This window comes from Sitophilus oryzae, unplaced genomic scaffold, assembly GCF_002938485.1.
Source record: "Sitophilus oryzae breed Bouriz unplaced genomic scaffold, Soryzae_2.0 scaffold_684_pilon_pilon, whole genome shotgun sequence".
NCBI lineage: Eukaryota > Metazoa > Arthropoda > Insecta > Coleoptera > Curculionidae > Sitophilus > Sitophilus oryzae.
In genome coordinates this window covers 1,097,160-1,117,612 of record NW_022147289.1, presented here as the reverse complement: position 1 = coordinate 1,117,612, position 20,453 = coordinate 1,097,160, and the positions used below count along the sequence as shown (strand labels likewise).

The following is a 20,453-nucleotide window of genomic DNA, read 5'->3' as shown; positions in this document are numbered from 1 at the left end:
GCTTCAATCAGATTTTTCGTAGCGTAACTGCATCTCTCTTCCGCCGAATGCGTTCTCTCTCTATCGTGTGCGCGACCGGTGCTATCCCCAAGTCTCTTCCTATATTTGTCAAACTGTACATGCTAGTTTAAGTGTAAAATTAATTCGAACTCTAGTGTGTAGTTGGTTTACTTATGAAGAATATACTACACATTTTCTTATATTGCTATTTTTTGACTGCAAATGGTAAAATCATAACGAAGAGCTTATCGCCCGTCGAGTGAGATGCACCCTGTACACTGCTACGCAATTCAGAATCTACGCGGATCGAGGGATAGGGCGTAGGTAGATCGGAATTTATAGATATAGACGAGTGACAATTTCTAAACAGCGCTTATTTGCAAACAACCCCCGTTTTTAGAGAGGTATTTTAGATAACAATCGATATTTAGAAATGTTATGACACCCTGGAAATACTACCACCGAGCACGTCATTGTTGCAACTGCGTTAATACGCCTGGCGGTGACCGCCTCATATTTTTTCAAATATTTAGCAATAAAATAAAGAAACCTGTTATTTTTAAGCTGTTATTTTAAGCTGTTTTTTATAAATAACTATAACAGTTTCAACTGTTATCTAAAAATAACAGTTTTGCCCATCACTACCCTGGCCGTTATGCCTAGCGGAACGTTTTCGATGGGCCATCCTGTATGTTACACGCTAACGTAATTTTTTGTAGTTCGTACCTCCAAATAATTCCATTCACGAGCTAGTGCATAGTTTTCAATTATTGTGGAATCCGCACATAAATTTCATTTTCCAAAAAAACAAAAATAAAGATGCTTGTGAACAAACACGGCCGCTTTATCCATTAGGCAAGATAGGCAGCTTCCTAGGGCGGCTGATGGGGGGCGGCAATTTATTGTTAATGAAAACAATTCGGAAAACAATATGTTCGAAAGTAAAACATACTGCCACAATATTATATTAGTTTTGAATTATTAAAATCAAATATTAAAAACTGTTTAACATCAGTAGTGTACAGGGTGGGTCTAATTCGACGCTTTTAAATGGAAACACCCTATTCTATAGGAGATAGACGAAAACTAATATCGGTGTCTGGAGCTCAATTATCATCAAAAACATGATGGTGAAAACCGCACATCAATATCTGTTACCGTTTCGGAGATACGGGGTGTTTTTCAAAAATGTACATTTTTAACAAATCGCTGTAACTTTTTTGCTATAGAAAATTTTGTATTTCTATGAAAACATTTCCAAAGCACCTTTTTACGTAGAATTTAATGGTTTAAGTATAATTTTTTTAAAATTAATAATTTAAGAGTTATCAACAGAAAAATTGATTTTTTATTTAGGACACCCTCTATATTTTTGATTAACTGAAAAGAATAAAAAATTACCTTTCCATAAATATAGCACACTTGATATTTTGTTATAATCCCCTTCAAAATACAGAATTTTTAAAAGTTTGCTACTTCTAACTAGTAGGCTTTGGACCCCTTATTGATGGTATGTCCTTAATGGAACTCGAAAACATATTTTTCCAGCAAGTCGACGCACCGGCTCTGAACGCTGAAGTTATTAGCAAATTTTTGCAGCCAATTTCAAGAATATTTGAATAGGTAACCAAGATCCCAGCCGTTGGCCGTCGAGGCCGCCTGATTTAGTGCCCATGGATCTAATCCTATTGATATATTTGCGAAAGAATAAAGGTTCCTTATTCTTCCGTATAATCTCGACAAGAATTAGAAATACTCAGTTTATGAGAGGGTATATACTTACTTTATGAGAGGGTATCTTTCACCCCCACTGAGTTAATGAATTCCGCGAGAAATGTTCAAAAACTGCCCCGTCGGTCTATAACAGAAGACGGTCGATATGTCGAACACCTGTAGCAAAATCTCATGTCTTAGTTTTCTATTTATTTTTATTGCTATTAGATATAGTTTAAATGTGTTGATGTTGGTTAAATATATTTTAAATTGTTATAAAATTCTGCATCTCTCATAGCAAATATTATTTTCGTTGTAATTGATGCTCACAGCTAGAATTTTTTTGCATTACAGCCGATGCCGTTCAAAGCCTACTTATTTAAAGCGGGCGCATTTTTTTATACTCTATATCTCGAATAGGAATCGAGCAAAATATAAAGTGTGTTATATTTTTGGAAAGGTAATTTTAAATTCTTTTCAATAAATTAAAAATATACAGGGTGTCCCATATAAAAATCAAATTTTCTGTTGATAATTCTTAAATTATTAATTTAAAAAAAATTTATACTAAAACCATTAAATTCTACGTAAAAAGGTGCTTTGGAAATGTTTTCATAAAAATACAAAATTTTTCATAGCAAAAAAGTTACAGCGATTTGTTAAAAATGCATATTTTTGAAAAACCCCGTAACTCCGAAACGGTAACAGATGTTTTTGATGAAAATTGAGCTCCAGACACCGATATTAGTTTTTGTCTATCTCTTATAGAAAAGGGTGTTTCCATTTAAAAGCGTCGAATTTGACCCACCCTGTACATTTAGACGATTCGAACAATAGTGACAAAAAAATTTCAAGTAAAAACCCTTCTAAAGACTATATTTTGTAATATTTAGTTAAAATTACTATTATTATTTTTTTTGTATTTTTTGTGTGTTTTTATTGTGACTAATTAATGTTAAAAAGTTGTTTTTATGGAGTTTAGGTTAATCCCATATTTAAAATAAAAATGTACAGGTTGTGCCAAAAAATTCGCAACAAATGGGAAATATTTTATAATTTAGTTAGACTTTTAGAATGACATACCATATGTCAACTTTTGACTTTTTCGCTTTAAACAAAATCGTATTTTAAATTTCAATCCGAGTGCCATGCCTGCAAAACACCAATTTTTAATCAAGGAGTCTTGGAAAAATAGATTTGATCGTCTAATGTTTTCCGTGCCTTATCTTGGTCGGTTAAATATTGCCCAAATCGTATTTTTAATCATATCTCAATTTTTTCAAATAGAACAAGGGTGGCTCGGTAGCATATTTGAAAAAATATTTTTTTTACGAATAATTTGGTACCACAGACTTGGTATTTCGAGTCAAATTATCGTTATGAACCGCATGTTACAATTTCAAATAAATCATAGGCGAAAATGTCAAATGTTGACATATGATATGTCATTCTATTCGGAGTGTAATTTTCTACCGAATAAAGTAAAAAAACACCAATGATGTCATTTAAAAATCAAAAGTCGTAGTCAGTTCCAGTGAAACAGGAAGCGACCAAAAAGAATTGAATACGCCAATCAATCCTAATTTATGTCATATACTAACATACCAAATCTCGTTTTTTTATCTTAAAAAATAAAAAAGTTATAGGGGTGAGCCACTTTTGAGACGCACCCGGTATATCGAACTGTTTATCGAATAAATAGAAATAATAATAGAATGAATAAATGTAGTTTTATGATCGTTTTTTCTCAAGAAGAGGCATTAAATTTGGGGATTTATGTGCACGTGTGCGCTTTTTAAAGTACCGCCACTGTGTAGGTACCTGCTATTCAAGAATCACCCTCGTAAAGTAAACCATTTGAAGAAGGTATTGATATAGCTCTGTAGTGCTTGTAATATATTTAAATGAATCCAGTAATAGTCTGTTGTAAATGGGGTAATAATAAAACAAATTCCTTTTGAATACGATGGCATAAAAACGCGATAGAATTTTGAACTTGCTACTAGAGATGGGCAAAAGTAACCGGTTTTTTGAATAACCGGTATTTTCATCTAAAATAACCGGTTATTTAAAGGTAGTTTTTTTTTCACCAGTTAACCTAATAATCTTGCATTACGTTCAATAACCTAAAGCCGGTTATTTTTTAAAAAATCGTACTTGTTTAAAACAAGTAACAATTAAATATTAGCTGTTTGAATCGTAAATTTCGAAGAAGCGAACGGCACGGATCTTTCAGATATTACGACGATAACGGGAGATCCCGCTCCCGCTCCCAAAACGAAAATATATGACATCAAACATCAAATGTCAAAATTAAATTAGGCATCAGGCGAACCCTGATGATAGTAATCAAAACAACGGCCGAATGGCCCTGACAGGTCAGGCCGTAAAACAAAGTACTAATGGCATAACTAGCCACCAGCTAGCCAAGTGATACGAACCTAACTTCAAATAGATTCTCTAAATTCTATATTTAAATTTTAACCGACTTTAACGGAGTTTCAACGGTTCTTCAAAAGTTTTCCATGGTTTCGCCCAGTTTCACCCACGTTTCACCGTAAATATATTTTATTTGTAGTTTGAAGTCTCTCTTGAAGCTTAGACTAAAGAATACAAAATTGAAGTTCAAGTAATGAATGAAGATAATCTTTCATTATCTATTCATTCAGTCTCCTTATTGATTTTATGGAAAGCACTGTTCATTAAAATGTTGTATCCTATATTATAGGGCTTGTTTCTCTCTACAATTTCCTGTTTCACAATGTACCGTTTGTGCCCGGGAAGGGTTCATAGTTTCATGGTTGTCGATTTTCGAAAGAAATCAGTACATATATATTATTTAGTATATTTTTCATTTTATTGATTTTATGGAAAGCACTGTTCATTAAAACGTTGTATCCTATATTATTGGGCTTGTTTCTCTCTACAATTTCCTGTCTCACAATGTACCGTTTGTATCCAGGAAGGGATCATAGTTTCATAGTTGTCGATTTTCGAAAGAAATCAGTACATGTAAATCATTTCGTATATTTTTCATTTTATTGATTTTATGGAAAGCACTGTTCATTAAAATATTGTCTCCTATGTTATAGGGCTTGTTTCTCTCTACTATTTTCTGTCTCCCAATGTACCGTTTGTGTCCAGGAAGGGATCATAGTGTCATAGTTGTCGATTTTCGAAAGAAATCAGTACATGTATATTAATTCGTATATTTTTCATTTTATTGATTTTATGGAAAGCACTGTTCATTAAAATGTTGTATCCTATGTTATAGGGCTTGTTTCTCTCTACAATTTCCTGTCTCACAACGTACCGTTTGTGTCCAGGAAGGAATCATAGTTTCATAGTTGTCGATTTTCGAAAGAAATCAGTACATGTATATCATTTCGTATATTTTTCATTTTATTGATTTTATGGAAAGCACTGTTCATTAAAATGTTGTATCCTATGTTATAGGGCTTGTTTCTCTCTACAATTTCCTGTCTCACAATGTGCCGTTTGTGTCCAAGAAGTGATCATAGTTTCATAGTTGTCGATTTTCGAAAGAAATCAGTACATGTATATCATTTCGTATATTTTTAATTTTATTGATTTTATGGAAAGCACTGTTCATTAAAAAGTTGTATCCTATGTTATAGGGCTTGTTTCTCTCTACTATTTTCTGTCTCACAATGTACAGTTTATGTCCAGGAAGGGATCATAGTTTCATAGTTGTCGATTTTCGAAAGAAATCAGTACATGTATATAATTTTGTATATTTTTCATTTTATTGATTTTATGGAAAGCACTGTTCATTAAAATGTTGTATCCTATGTTATAGGGCTTGTTTCTCTCTACAATTTCCTGTCTCACAATATACCGTTTGTGTCCGGAAAGGGATCATAGTTTCATAGTTGTCGATTTTCGAAAGAAATCAGTCCATGTATATTATTTCGTATATTTTTCATTTTATTGATTTTATGGAAAGCACTGTTCATTAAAAAGTTGTATCCTATGTTATAGGGCTTGTTTCTCTCTACTATTTTCTGTCTCACAATGTACCGTTTATGTCCAGGAAGGGATCATAGTTTCATAGTTGTCGATTTTCGAAAGAAATCAGTACATGTATATCATTTCGTATATTTTTCATTTTATTGATTTTATGGAAAGCACTGTTCATTAAAATGTTGTTTCCTATGTTATAGGGCTTGATTCTCTCTACAATTTCCTGTCTCACAATGTACCGTTTGTGTCCAGGAAGGGAAGGATCATAGTTTCATAGTTGTCGATTTTCGAAAGAAATCAGTACATGTATAACATTTTGTATATTTTTCATTTTATTGATATTATGGAAAGCACTGTTCATTAAAATGTTGTATCCTATGTTATAGGGCTTGTTTCTCTCTACAATTTCGTGTCTTACAATGTACCGTTTGTGTCCAGGAAGGGACCATAGTTTCATAATTGTCGAATTTCGAAAGAAATCAATACATGTATATCATTTGGTATATTTTTCATTTTATTGATTTTATGGAAAACACTGTTCATTAAAATGTTGTATCCTATGTTATAGGTTTGTTTCTCTCTATTATTTCCTGTCTCACAATGTACCGTTTGTGTCCAGGAAGGGATCATAGTTTCATAGTTGTCGATTTTCGAAAGAAATCAGTACATGTATATTATTTCGTATATTTTTCATTTTGTTGATTTTATGGAAAGCACTGTTCATTAAAATGTTGTATCCTATGTTATAGGGCTTGTTTCTCTCTACAATTTCCTGTCTCACAATATACCGTTTGTGTCCGGAAAGGGATCATAGTTTCATAGTTGTCGATTTTCGAAAGAAATCAGTACATGTACATGTACATTTCGTATATTTTTCATTTTATTGATTTTATGGAAAGCACTGTTCATTAAAATATTGTATCCTATGTTATAGGGCTTGTTTCTCTCTACTATTTTCTGTCTCACAATGTACCGTTTATGTCCAGGAAGGGATCATAGTTTCATAGTTGTCGATTTTCGAAAGAAATCAGTACATGTATATCATTTCGTATATTTTTCATTTTATTGATTTTATGGAAAGCACTGTTCATTAAAATGTTGTTTCCTATGTTATAGGGCTTGATTCTCTCTACAATTTCCTGTCTCACAATGTACCGTTTGTGTTCAGGAAGGGAAGGATCATAGTTTCATAGTTGTCGATTTTCGAAAGAAATCAGTACATGTATAACATTTTGTATATTTTTCATTTTATTGATATTATGGAAAGCACTGTTCATTAAAATGTTGTATCCTATGTTATAGGGCTTGTTTCTCTCTACAATTTCGTGTCTTACAATGTACCGTTTGTGTCCAGGAAGGGATCATAGTTTCATAGTTGTCGAATTTCGAAAGAAATCAGTACATGTATATCATTTGGTATATTTTTCATTTTATTGATTTTATGGAAAACACTGTTCATTAAAATGTTGTATCCTATGTTATAGGTTTGTTTCTCTCTATTATTTCCTGTCTCACAATGTACCGTTTGTGTCCAGGAAGGGATCATAGTTTCATAGTTGTCGATTTTCGAGAGAAATCAGTACATGTATATTATTTCGTATATTTTTCATTTTGTTGATTTTATGGAAAGCACTGTTCATTAAAATGTTGTATCCTATGTTATAGGGCTTGTTTCTCTCTACAATTTCCTGTCTCACAATGTACCGTTTGTGTCGGGGAAGGGATTATAGTTTCATAGTTGTCGGTTTTCGAAAGAAATCAGTACATGTATATTATTTCGTATATTTTTCATTATATTTTCTACAACATATAAAATAAGCACCTTGATAACTTCAAAATTACGTTACATTCATAACGTTTGATTTCAATTAATTGTGAATCACAGTTGTATAAAAAAAGAATAATAAAACTATTTATCTCTATATACAAAACATTTAAAACTATAATTAAACAACTTAGTACATAATATGGATTCCTGAAGAAAGTACTAAAAAGAAATATATATATTTAAATATTAAAAAATATGATATATTTAAGAACTATAGAATCGGATGTAGATAAAAAATGTGTCTGTCCAACGAATAAGGAAATATTTCGACAGATGACATCTAAAAAATGACAGAAAATACATTATTTCTGGGAATTAATAAATGACGCCACTGTTACTATAAGAAGTCCTCTTTTTGGACAGACTTGTACCAGTAAACCGTATTTCTACTGTATACACAATTTAAATAAAAGAATATAACAAATTCTTTTTGTTTATAATTATTGGTAGGTTCAAACAGCCAAATAAAAAATGATGGTTATTTGGAACTCATTAGTTTAATTCATACAGATAAATAAAATTAGGTGTATGTTATAAATTCCTTTTTAATTTTATACAAAACAGCTTTGTGTCTGCCTCAGTGCAAATTAAGATAACAAAAATGAGTGCTGAATAAGTGCATTTTTTTCTCAAACATCACAATAGTTATTTACAGTACAAGTGTGTTTATGAACATGATTACAACAACGAGTGTGAACGAATAGGGTGTCTACGACCTCGTCGTTCTAATCACAAGAGTGTTGTTGTAATCATGTTTAAACGCACGTGTCATGTACACAGGGCCGGCGGAAGGAAAATACTGAGACCGGGCGAGTACCCTATCTGGCGCCCCCTCCTTAACAGTTATAATTCTGTTTTTTCTTCAGTCCTATACTTTAACTACAAACTAAGCATATTTATGCTACTTTAACAATAAATTTTCACTTAAGATACTTCAAAATTCTTCTCTTCGTTCAATCTTAGTCTGCTATTGTTGTTTTTTCTACACCGGTCATGAATATGACTCACTCCTATAAATTTTTAATTTTTTTAGATAAAAAAACGAGTTTTGGTATGTTAGTATATGACATATATTAGGTTTGATTGACGTATTCAGTGGGTTTTAGTCACTTCCTGTTTGACCGGAAATGACTAAAACTTTTGATTTTTAAATGCACCCTCGGTATATTTCTACTTTATTTCAAAAGAAAATGACATTCTGAGTAGAATGGCATATCATATGTCAACTTTTGACATTTTCGTTTAAAAAATCGTATTTTAAATTTTAATCTATAGTGCCAGGGCTGTGTTAAAAATAAACAAATTATAGGGGGAGAAACTTCTGAGACGCACTCGGTATATAGAGCATAAGAAATAGAATTCCAACTTCGGCAGTCTCGTTCTGGTATAAGACAGACGTACTGTATAATTTAAATTTAGTTTTATATGTGCCTTCCTTTTTATATGTGCCTCCCATTTTAATTAATTTTTTTTATAAAAACAAAAATAGCACTGAAAATTTTATATACAGAACAATGAAATGAAAATTTAAGATTTAAGGTTATGGTTCAATACAGTTGCAAAAAGGTAGTGGCTCGACGTCCTACCAACGTAAGAATAAGGAAATCTAAACAACGTTGGAATTAGTAAAACAGACGACGTTTGCATAACGTTGGAATAGGTCCTGGAAGTGACGTCGGAAAACTCTTTATTGCTCAACATTGTAACTACGTTGTCCCAATCACCTAAAGATCACTTAAGCAAAAAAGGTTACAAGACAACGTTTATTCGACGTCGCAGAAGCTTTTACTTTGTTGTAGTACTAGTGCAACGTCGGCACAACGTGACAACAACGTTTACATTTATTTTAATGCCCAAGGTATGGAGCTAATTATTTTTTGTAACTAATCCAACGTTGTATTTAGTAAACATGTGGTCGCAAGTCGTGAAAATGCTACTTGGGTAGATGTATAAAATGAGATTATATCAAGTCTGAAAATTACAAAATTTTCGTTTAACATTTCAATTCTTCAATTTATGTACATTGTGTATTACGATTATTGCTTAAAATTGAAGGAAGAATTGAAATATGCATTATATACAGGGGGTTCCAACCCCCAACTGAAAACTATGAACAATCATCAAACTTTTTTTTTTATTAAAACCAAATACGCATGTGATAACTGTCGTCTTTAAATAGCTGGTCTAATTTTTATTTTATATATACAGCTGTTTGAATATTTAGAAATAAGAATTCCTTACTTGGTATTTACATATATTTTATTCATAATTTTTTTTTTCGCGGTTTGAACCCACTTTAACAACCTTTAGTTTTGAGTATCATCATATTTTCTAAAAAACTATGTGCACCTAATTAACATTTGTAAAAATTGTGATAGGTCTTATCAAACATTATGTGATGTTATCATTATTCTCTTAACAAATATCACGTTTGTTAATTATGTAAATAAAAAAAACATATTGGGCTTTTACCATATTTAGAAACATTATAAAAGTTTCTTTTATTCTTGCTTTTTTTTAAGTTTTTTTTATTCATCAAAGTGTACTTCGTACAATGACAATGATAAACAGTTCTTGAAACTTATCTTGATTATAAAACTCATATATCACACAGTACGTTTACATAACACTGTTGAATTTCAGTGTTTGTTTTTTAAAATACATATACTTAAGAAACTCATTTATATACATTTGTCAATAAAAATTAATACATATACAGATATACTTCATAGCTTTGCTAAAGAAATTTTCATAAATTATACATATTAACAATCATTATATGTATACAATATAAATACTAAGGGCTGGCAAAGGTTAGTCTTGGGTCAAGATTTCTGTATATAAGAAGAGTACAATGCGTTTATAATGTACTGAACAAAGAGAGGACAGTAAACACGTTGCCAAACGTATGAAATAAACCGAGAGACTGTGCACAGCGCTAAGAGACGTGGAAGGGAATATAGCAGATTCGTCGCAGTTGACCGGTCGACCCAATCAATACCTATGTCAGTACTTAAAGTTCTAGGGAAAGGTGTACGTCATGCGTTCAGCTTCACGATTTAATTACGTCTCGTGATACTTGAATTGTTTATTTATTAACGAGTCGTTGTAATTTTCCCTATAGCTTGAATTTTTTTAAGTGCAAGCTAGAAACACTTGCATTTTTGGTAAAAATAAGTGGAATTGAGTGGGTGTTCGATAGTGGTCGCGCTATTAGAACTCTGAATTCAAAAATCGATATCTCGAAATCTATTAGAAATAATAGATTGCAGTTTTTTCAAGAACTTTGTTAATATTTCTGCTGTATTTTCTTTGTAGACAGTATGTGAAAATCTTTATCAATAAAAAAATTACACGATTGCTGAAAATTGCTATGCTCTAAAAGCAAATGGATGGATTGTTTACAATTTTTGAATGGAAAAAACAACCTTATCGAATTTTTCTTATGTAAACATATTTGTAAAATATCCGATCTTGAAAATAAAAAAAAGTTTCAATATCTAAAGTGGTTCTTGAGTTATGGCCTGTTATGTGTTAAAAAGTTGAGTTTTTAAATTATCGCGATTACTGACGTTTTCTCGTTATAAAAAAAATGACACCCTAACGATATCCTTTTACATTTCAGATGCTCAGAAACATGTCTAATGATTTTATCTAGTTATCTCTCGAAAAAAAAAGTCTTTTAAAAATAAGCGGTTTGCGATCGTGATTTTACTTTACTTGATAGGGAAAGGCGTATCGGCAACGCTGCAACTGCACACCGTCGCGCGTCGCGTCGGTCGGTCGCATTTCTCTCACTCCGACTTAATAAGATCCCTATGCGCTTTATTTCCACACATGTAAATACCGACCCAAAAGTAACAGTTGCCAGCACGGTATAAACAATATTAATATATGAGATTTAACAAATATACATGGTCCGGGCAAAAATGCGTCGAGCATCTGTAGCTCCTAGAATAAAAAACTTGGAAATTTTGTTTAAACGATAATCTGAAATATGTACCGGGTGGCCAACTAAGAATGGACGCCGGCTGTATCTCAGAAACTACTTATCGTATAACTATGCATTAAAAATTTTGAAATACACTAAATACAAACAATGTTCATTTTTTAATTCTCCATCTAATAAAAAAAATAACAAACGGGGTGTTCCATTTAAAAATACGAAAAAAAATCATTTTATATTTTAGAAAGTTTGGTTTGGTGTAGAATTTTGAACACCCTGTGTGATTTAAGACTACGATATTTATAGCAACGTTAAGTATAGACCATCTAAAGTAAATACCTAATATAGTTTTAATTTCAAGACAGTTCTTGTATTTGTAATAATTTTTTTAAGAAAGGCTAAAAAATATATATTTTTTATTTATTTATTAGTATCTCTGCAACTATAGAAATATATTTACTCATATCTTAGGATTAAGTGGATTGAACTGAAAGGAAGCCAAAAATGCAATAATATACAGGGGGTTTCATTTAAAAAAATCATCCCGATCCCCTCAAATTTTTTGAGCCACCCTGTAGAAGTTAAAATATTTTCCTGAAACACAGTTCCAGTACATCCTTTAGATCTCCACTTAAACAAAATTCCCAAGATTTTTATTGTAAGAGCTACAGATGCCCGACGCACTATTTCCAGACCCTGTATGTGCGCATGCGTCGATCGTTGTAAACAATTCAATTATTCAATTGAATTGTTTACAACGATCAAAAAGTATTTCAATTGGATTGAAACTAGCCCATATAAACGTAGTCACTGTATTCTAAGATATGGGAGTATATCTGTACACCATATAACTTTAAGTTTTCAATTAAAATAAGGTTATAAACCCTAAAAGGCTACGACAGCTCTTTCGTCGCGACATCATTGACGTAGCTCGTCAAACTCTCCGAACTGTCAATCGGTATGATATCTGTCAAAGACAGCATCTGGATTTCCGGAAGTTGCCCGGGTGGTATCGTCATGTCGTTGAGCGTGTTGGCCAAATCGCCCGAACTGATTTGGTGGTTGTCCAGGTCCATGATGCAGTTGCCCACGATCTGCTGCTGTTGCATGTTGCAAGCTTGCATGTGGACCGTCTGCATATTTGCCACGCCCTGTATATTGGGCATGTTTGACGGGGAGTTGATGGGAATGTTCCAGGTGGAACAGGAGGGTTGGTCGTTCTTGAAGGCTGCAATAGAAAATAAATTGTTGTGTTTACATTGATTTTGACATTGAAAATGTTTCTGTTGTTCCATGTTTCTTTCCAAATTATTTTTGTTGTGACTAGGAATGTTATCCAAACATACAACAATTATATATCCAAATTACAACTACTCGGTAATCCTAAAGATAAAACACCTCCACTTGAAAGGTCGGGTTTTTAAAATTTTATAAAATTTCATGTAAGGATTGTAATCAAAAATATGTTGGGCAAACTTGAAGAAAATCGTCATGGCCGGAACAGCGATTTTTTAATAACAGGTACAAGGCTCAAACTGTTCCAAGTCCCGCTGTTCAGGTTGGGACTTGAAACAGTTTACGGCTTGGAACAGTTTAGCGCTTGGAACAGTTAGGGGCTTGGAACTGTTTGAGACTTGGAACAGTTTGGGACTTGGAACAGTTAAGTAAAAAGAACTAGTTTCAGTTGAGAAACGAGGTAGTATATCGCTTTAGCGACGCGGTCGTTTGGCGTTATATTATCGAGATTGAGTGCGAGTGTACTAATATCATAGACGTAAAAAAACAAGGGTGACGGTTTTCGCAGCGTTGCCGATATTTGATATATTTAATTAAAATTCAACTAAATTTTATTATAAATTTTAAATAGGAAATCAATATTTAAAAATACAGAAAGAAAAGAATATCTAATATTCACTATTTTATATATGTAAAATAGTAAAATACATATATAAAATAAAAACAATTTACATTCCCAGATAATAAAAACAAGCCGTTCCTTTGTCGGTATGTATACATTTTTTGCGCAGTTCTTTTTAATGTAAATAGAATAAGCGAAGAGAATTTCTTACCATCAAAAAAACGTACTGGCGATGTTGCCAAATGCAATATAATACATAATTATCTGATTTTATACTAAAATACACTTAAGAATCTAGTATCACAAATATAATAGATAACATAATTTAAACAATTCCAAGAATTTATTTTTTTAAGTATTTAATTTAAGTTGCAGTGTTTTGAAACAGCTGGAACAGTTGGAACTGGAACTGGTATAGGATAGCACATAAACCTGTTCCAAGCCAGTTCCAAAACAAACCTGTTTCGAAAATAACAGATCCTGTTCCAAAGCGTCATCACTAGAAGAAAAGATATGGATAAGATATGATAGTAGCCCGGATAAATCTTGTGTTGCTCAAGATATTGTTATTAAAGATCACTGTATAGATATCAACTTTGATTAGTAAACTCATTTTTTTTATAAACGTTAGTATTTGGCATATTATACAGGTCTAATCGAGGGGTTGTTTTTTTACTCTAACTTTAAAACACCCTGAGCAATAATTTTGTGTGTAAATTTTCCTAAAATATAATTTTACGGTGAGAACCACATCTCCTGAGTATTTCGTTTTTTCGGTCATGTCAATACTTGGTTAATTTTTAAGAACGAATTGAACTTGCCACTTGCCATCCACAATTTGCAATTTTTTCATTTATCATTTCTTTTTGAAATTATTTTCCAATGTGACAAGGCGGCTTTGGTGGCTACAGTGAATTATATACTACTACGAACTGCCCATCATGTTCAATGTTTGGCAAATGCTTGGCAGGAGGCTTAGAGGTCGCGAAGCAGTACCAGCTTCATTAAATGAATTTCGCTTGGTCCTTAAAGAAGAATGGAAAAACATAACGCAATATGATATATGCACACTTAATGACATTATGAACGGACAGAGTATTAGGGTATTTCTTATTTTTAATTTTATTGTGATTAATATTTTGAGTTTATTACTAGTTTAAAAACAAAGCTACTTAGTGAGATGGAAGACGGGTTTACTTGAAAGCGATAACAAACAACACTTGGTTTTTGACAATACAAAATTATTGAGTTTTTGAGCTGTCAGAGGCCCATATTTAGGAGGAGGGGGTCAAATCTAAAAAAAGGGGGTCTAATTTAAAATGAGGGGCACCTACATGGGGAATAATGGGGATTTTGAAGACCGTTAAAGTTACAAGATCGGTTAAATAGAAGAAAAGTTGCGTTTTTGTGTATCCAAAAATAATCTAGGTCTATTTTATTTAATATTCATATACCGTTACATAAATACAGGGAGAAAAAGAAAAATGTGCATTTTCTAAACACCACTATATTTTTTTATTATTGGAGCTAAGGTCATCAAAATTTTTACATAGGGGTAAGGTAATATAAAAATTTTAAAAATCATGTTCAAAAAAGTCTAGGCTTACTAAGTTGCGCATGGCCGAAGTGCACTTTTGTTTTTCCTATGGGCGCCATATTGAAATACATGGTTGAAAACATTTTTTGATTAACAATTACTTATTGACAAAACATTTTTTATTAAGGATTTTTAAAATGCCAAATTATAATATTTAATTTTGATTACCTTAGCTCCAGTAATACAGAAAATATGGTGGTTTTTCGAAAATTTTCATTTTTTCTTTTTCACCTTGTATCTACGTAAGGGTATGGATTTAAAATAAAATAGACATAGATTATTTTTGGGCACACAAATACGCAACTTTGCTTCCATTTAACCGACTTTGTATCTTCAACGGGGTTTCCAAGAGAGATCCCCATGTACCTCATTTTAAATTGGACACCCTATAGGACCCATATTAAGCGAAAAATTTACAAGTGAAAAAATTGATAAAAAAACCTTTTTAAAAACAAGCTTAAAATTAAATGCACTTAAAAGTAGAAAATAAGAATTAAAATCAAGGGGCGCAAAATAACGATTTAAGCTTCTGTGAATTATTTTTTGAAGTATTAATACACCCAGGAACAAAACACCACTTATTTGAACTCATTTTACTTCTTCAAAACACCAAAACAATGAAAATAAACAATACACCTTCGCGAACGTCTGTAAAAACAATGCGGCAAGTGAACGATCGTACGGACGCCATCGATCGATCAAAGCAGTGACGTCAAAAACAGGTAGTCTCGAGCCGGGTACGTTTTCTAGCCTTGCTGCATTTCTCAATTTTGTTTTGCGTTTATGTGAGAAAATTATAGTTTTTAAGAAAAATTTTGAGTGCCATGTTTTTTACTCATATGTAGCTATCGAAATTCATTGAAATTAGAAATTAATAAACATGTCTATTATATACAGCTGGCTAAAAAATTCATGAAAATAGGGCTAAAAATAGCCAAAATTGTAATTCTTTCCCCATTTGAACGACTCCCTAGCTCCAGTAGTTTCCGAGATACCCATAGAGAACATCGTACAAAAAGTCACACTGTATATGATAGCGCATAAAAGTAATAATTATAACATTTCTAGATTTTGAGCACGCGTGTATTTTCTGATGATTTAATTCATTATTTAGATTTGACTTACGCGGCATCATGTTGTAATTTTGATTCTGATGATTGATAACTTGTTGCCTGTACTGTATGTTGATATTCTCTGGAGAGGGTGCCTCCATATAGGCCGGGGATAAAGCTGGACTGATGGAGTAGTTGGGACTGGCTCCTGGATACATGTATCCATGTATATGCACTCCATGTGTACCATCGTAGGGCGATGTCGAGTCTGAAAGAAACAATATGTGATTATCATTTGACCCTATCTTTATACAGTTATTATTAAGTGTTGAACTTCAAAAACTGTTGAATTTTTAGCGTAGTTTACACGGGCACACAGCAAGTCACAAAACTGGCGGGGAAGTGGTTGCGGCGAAAGAAGCTTGCAAGTGTAAACAGGTTGGGAGAGTGCTTTGGCAAGTTAAATTTTATTTCCGTCTTGTTGAAAGTTTTTGGTGCAAGTGATTTTCGAAGGCGTGTTAAAAAGGATATTAAAATGGAGAAACGTATGTTGTCTAACCATCACTTTGATTAATATACTTATTTGAAAGATTTCCGGAATTGTGGCAAATAAAATCGAAAATTTACAGAGATAGAGCTAAAAAGCAAAAAGCAATCAAATTTATAGCTGACAAATTCAACACAACTGAGGCTGAGATTCAGCGGAAGCTACATATTCTTCGTCCCAAGCAAACTAGGAGTGGAACAAACTTATAAAAAGATTTGCGCATATTTGTATCCAATTTTGATAATTTATTCGAAATTAGTTTTAGCAAAAAGTTAAAATCGACTTCTGACATTTGCCGAAAATTGTTTAAATGCTTTGGGTCTTCATTTCTTAATTTATTTTAATAACATCGCGTAAGCTCCAAGACTAGGCCTTCTGGCAATCCATTCTTTAACCCATATTCTTTTTCTAGATTTTCTTGACTGTTTGCGTAAAATTGCAACAAGAAGAGCAGTGGCTGCAGCTCTCTTTTTACGGCGCGACATTTTTCTACTAAACAATATACTTGTGCAATATACACCATACCATGTATACGTGCATGCAATTTCTTGCTCAAAGCATATGCCTAGAAAGTTCTTGTTCCAAAAAATTGCTTTAAAATTTGCTTAAATGTAAACACTATCGCAAGTTACTCTAGCAAGTTCTATCTCAATTTTCTATCCCGTGTAAAGTACGATTTAGGTATGGACAACTTTATAAAGTTCAACAGTTTTTGAAATATTTGAGTGTTACTTTGTTTCATTGCTACAATGTTCTGTTCCTATAGGCTTGATGCATCTCCGCCGGTGCGCGGTGGTGCCACGATCCGAGAGTATCGCAAATAACTCGTACTTACAAATGCATGGGTTTAAATATCGAGAATACGAAAAATTTATTATTTAATTATTCTAAAAGTGTTAGTAAGTATAATTTCTGAAAATTCTAAAAATAAAAATAAAAAAGTAAATATTTTAAAATCTTTAGAAGGTCTAACTTGTATTATAATTTATTATTCTAGCTAAAAAAAACTTTTTAGTTGGGTTCAACTACGGTAGAGTTTTAATCACCGGTTTTGCTAGTGGGATCATAAATTGGGGCTATTTCGGCTATAACGAAATTTTTTAAAGGTACATAATTATAATTTTTGAAGATGTTCATAAAACATTTAATCACTAGTTGATTAAAAAAAGTGTACCATTAATATTGCAAATTATATTTTATCCTCTCTTAGTATGTCTATTTATTTATTTATTTTTTTTTGATTATGTAACGAGCACTTTGTTTAATCACTTGTTTCGTCGAACTGCTTGAATCCATTTTTGCTTTTGATCAAATCGGTATGAGAAACTATGAAGCTATAAAATGTTATTCCGGGGGAGTTGAATGTCCAGGAAGGTTGAGTTACTGAATGTTATTACACCTAACAACGCCCTAATTACGCTCTCCTTTACGCGTTAACATTTTTTTTTGCAATTTTATTAACATTTCAAATTGTCACAACACAACACGACGCTTAGTTCGAATTCTTTTTCACTAAATTTTTACTACCCGAAACAGCGTTACATCGTACAAACCACGTACCTGAGTGCTTTATAGTCTCAATAACTGCACTAGTAATAAACTAAAATACTTAAACATTATGACAAAGCAACGATTTCAATATTATTTTAATGCGATCAACAAGAACTATAACCGGGACAGCGGGCGGCGTGAAATACATACTGATAGTTTCTGATTTCTGCCGTTGAAGCGCTGCGGTCGGAATTTGTTGAAATCAACTGAAATGCCTATAGGCATATGACCGAAGTCTTCTCAACGAGAGGATACCTGATAGGAACAGTTGGCGTATGTCATTTTAATTCAGAAGTAAATTGTATTTTCTGACATTTTTTGGACGACACGTAGATATGTCAAAATCATGGCTGGGAAACTTAAATGGAAATGACAGTTCATTAAAAATAGTTTTTCCTCCAAGATGCAGTGGCGCAAAATATTAAAACTGTCAATATTAACAATGCAAATGTCAATATCTGACAATAATAAAATTTGATTTTTAACTGTCACTCAGAGACGCTTTTGTTGTGATTTTACGGTTTGCTTTTGTTTTGATTGTCGAATTATTGTAAAATTAAATTCCTTCAGATTTTTTGCTAGTATTCTGTTTTTTAAAAATGGTGGGACAATTTGTGTTTTGTAATAATTCTTAATTATTTTTTATCATGGAGTTTAATTGTTGTACGCCTGGTTTCCGAAGGATACAATGGTAAGTAAATTAAACATATCTACTTGATATCTACTTACAGTTATAGATTTTTTAAATTAGTACTGCTAATAAATGCTACTTGCAGAGCAGTTATTTAATTTTTTTACGGTGCATGTAAGGAATTAAGGACGCGCGTTTTATATTAGCATGATCAGCAGATGATTATATCTAATTTAATTTGTTTTTATTATTTCAGGTCCCAAACGGAAACAAACTGGGAATCTTGCCTACACCAAAATTATATAGCCGTTTCCAATTCACTTCAAAGGGAGGAAAATTATGTAAAACTGCCTGCTATTTGCTGAAAACCGCCAAAGATTAAATTATAACTGTAGCAACTTAATATATACTATTTCTAGTTTTTAATATATTTTTTAATTAATATCTGACATATAAGAACACTTTGTATGCTTTTAATTCAGTTGATTTATCGTTTATAATATGTTCGACCTAATTAAAAGCACACAAAGTGTTCTTACATGTATGTCTAAATTTATTTTAAATTAACTAAAACAACCCCCCTTCCCCGCACCCCTCTCTTCCATTAGTATTTCTTCCTCCGTCTACCAGAGGCGCCCTTGTATAATAAAATTGAAATGTATTATAAGTTGCCTATCTATTTAATAGTATAAGCCTTTTATCTATGGTCAAAATCTTCCCTGACTTCTCGGTTCAGATTTTAATTAACAGATTATGACTAAAGTATCAAAAAATCAACAGTAAATAAAATAAGCACTTATCATAAATAATTTTATACTCAATCGTGATAATTCGATTAATTCATTAAAGAGATTATTTTTTTACCCTCTGTATGAAATATTGGCTTTACGCTTTGTATATTTTATTTACCTCGTGGCTCTATTTTGATTGGTTCCATCAATGGAGTCTGTAGAGTGTGCTGCATTGCCATTCCTAAAAATCAAGTAAATTTTATTAATATTTTGAATTCTATTCTTTTAAAACATTTTTTGTACACTGTAAAAACACGCATGCATGCAGACTTTAGAAAATCAATAAAAAATAAATAAGTTTAACACCATAAACAACAATGCCACACGAAACAAAGAGTATAAACGCATAATATTGCTATAACAAAAAATGGGAAACGTGCATTGTATATATTGAATAAACTTATGATATTTCTTAGCTTTTATTTAAATAAGGAAAAATATTCAAAAATACAATTTGCTTGACGGGGATGCAACTTAAGTTCTTCCATGGGAATAAAATAGTTATTTATTTGTTTTGAGTAAATATTAGAGACAATTTACTAAAGAATAGAATTAAAATTATATTATATAGAACGTTAATAATGTTTTTCAAATAAATAATTTAAGTTTACTAAGCTGAAAAGAGATATCTTGTTGATTAAGATTCAGCATCCATATTTTATGAAAGCTCTATGCCTACATTTTAATTTTTTTACTAAAATGTTTCTATATTTTTAAATTTTCAGATATTTGATTTTTTCTTAATATTTATATTATTTTTCTACTGTTTTTAAAGAAATTAAATAAAAAAGAAACAATATACAATGACAATAGACAAATATGACAATATACAAAATATAGAATAAAACTAAAATATATTATTAATTTTTCGGAAAATAAAATATTTTATAAATATGATTTAATAAAAAAGTTATTGATAAATGTTCAAAATTAGGATGCCAATGGCATTTCAAAA

At 31.8% G+C, this 20,453-nt stretch overlaps 1 protein-coding gene across 1 annotated transcript in view; it reads right to left on the bottom strand.

Annotated features, from left to right (window-relative positions):
* Positions 1-12,036: 12,036 nt before the first annotated feature.
* LOC115888177 (embryonic polarity protein dorsal-like) overlaps positions 12,037-20,453 on the bottom strand; it is a 99,474-nt gene continuing 91,057 nt past the window's right edge. Inside the window, exons 10-12 of the mRNA XM_030907796.1 lie at positions 19,617-19,679; positions 16,052-16,246; positions 12,037-12,699 (exon numbers count right to left, since the gene is read on the bottom strand). Coding sequence (XP_030763656.1) covers positions 12,365-12,699; positions 16,052-16,246; positions 19,617-19,679 — 593 coding nt within the window. The 3' untranslated portion in view covers positions 12,037-12,364. The remainder of the gene's footprint in view (positions 12,700-16,051; positions 16,247-19,616; positions 19,680-20,453) is intronic.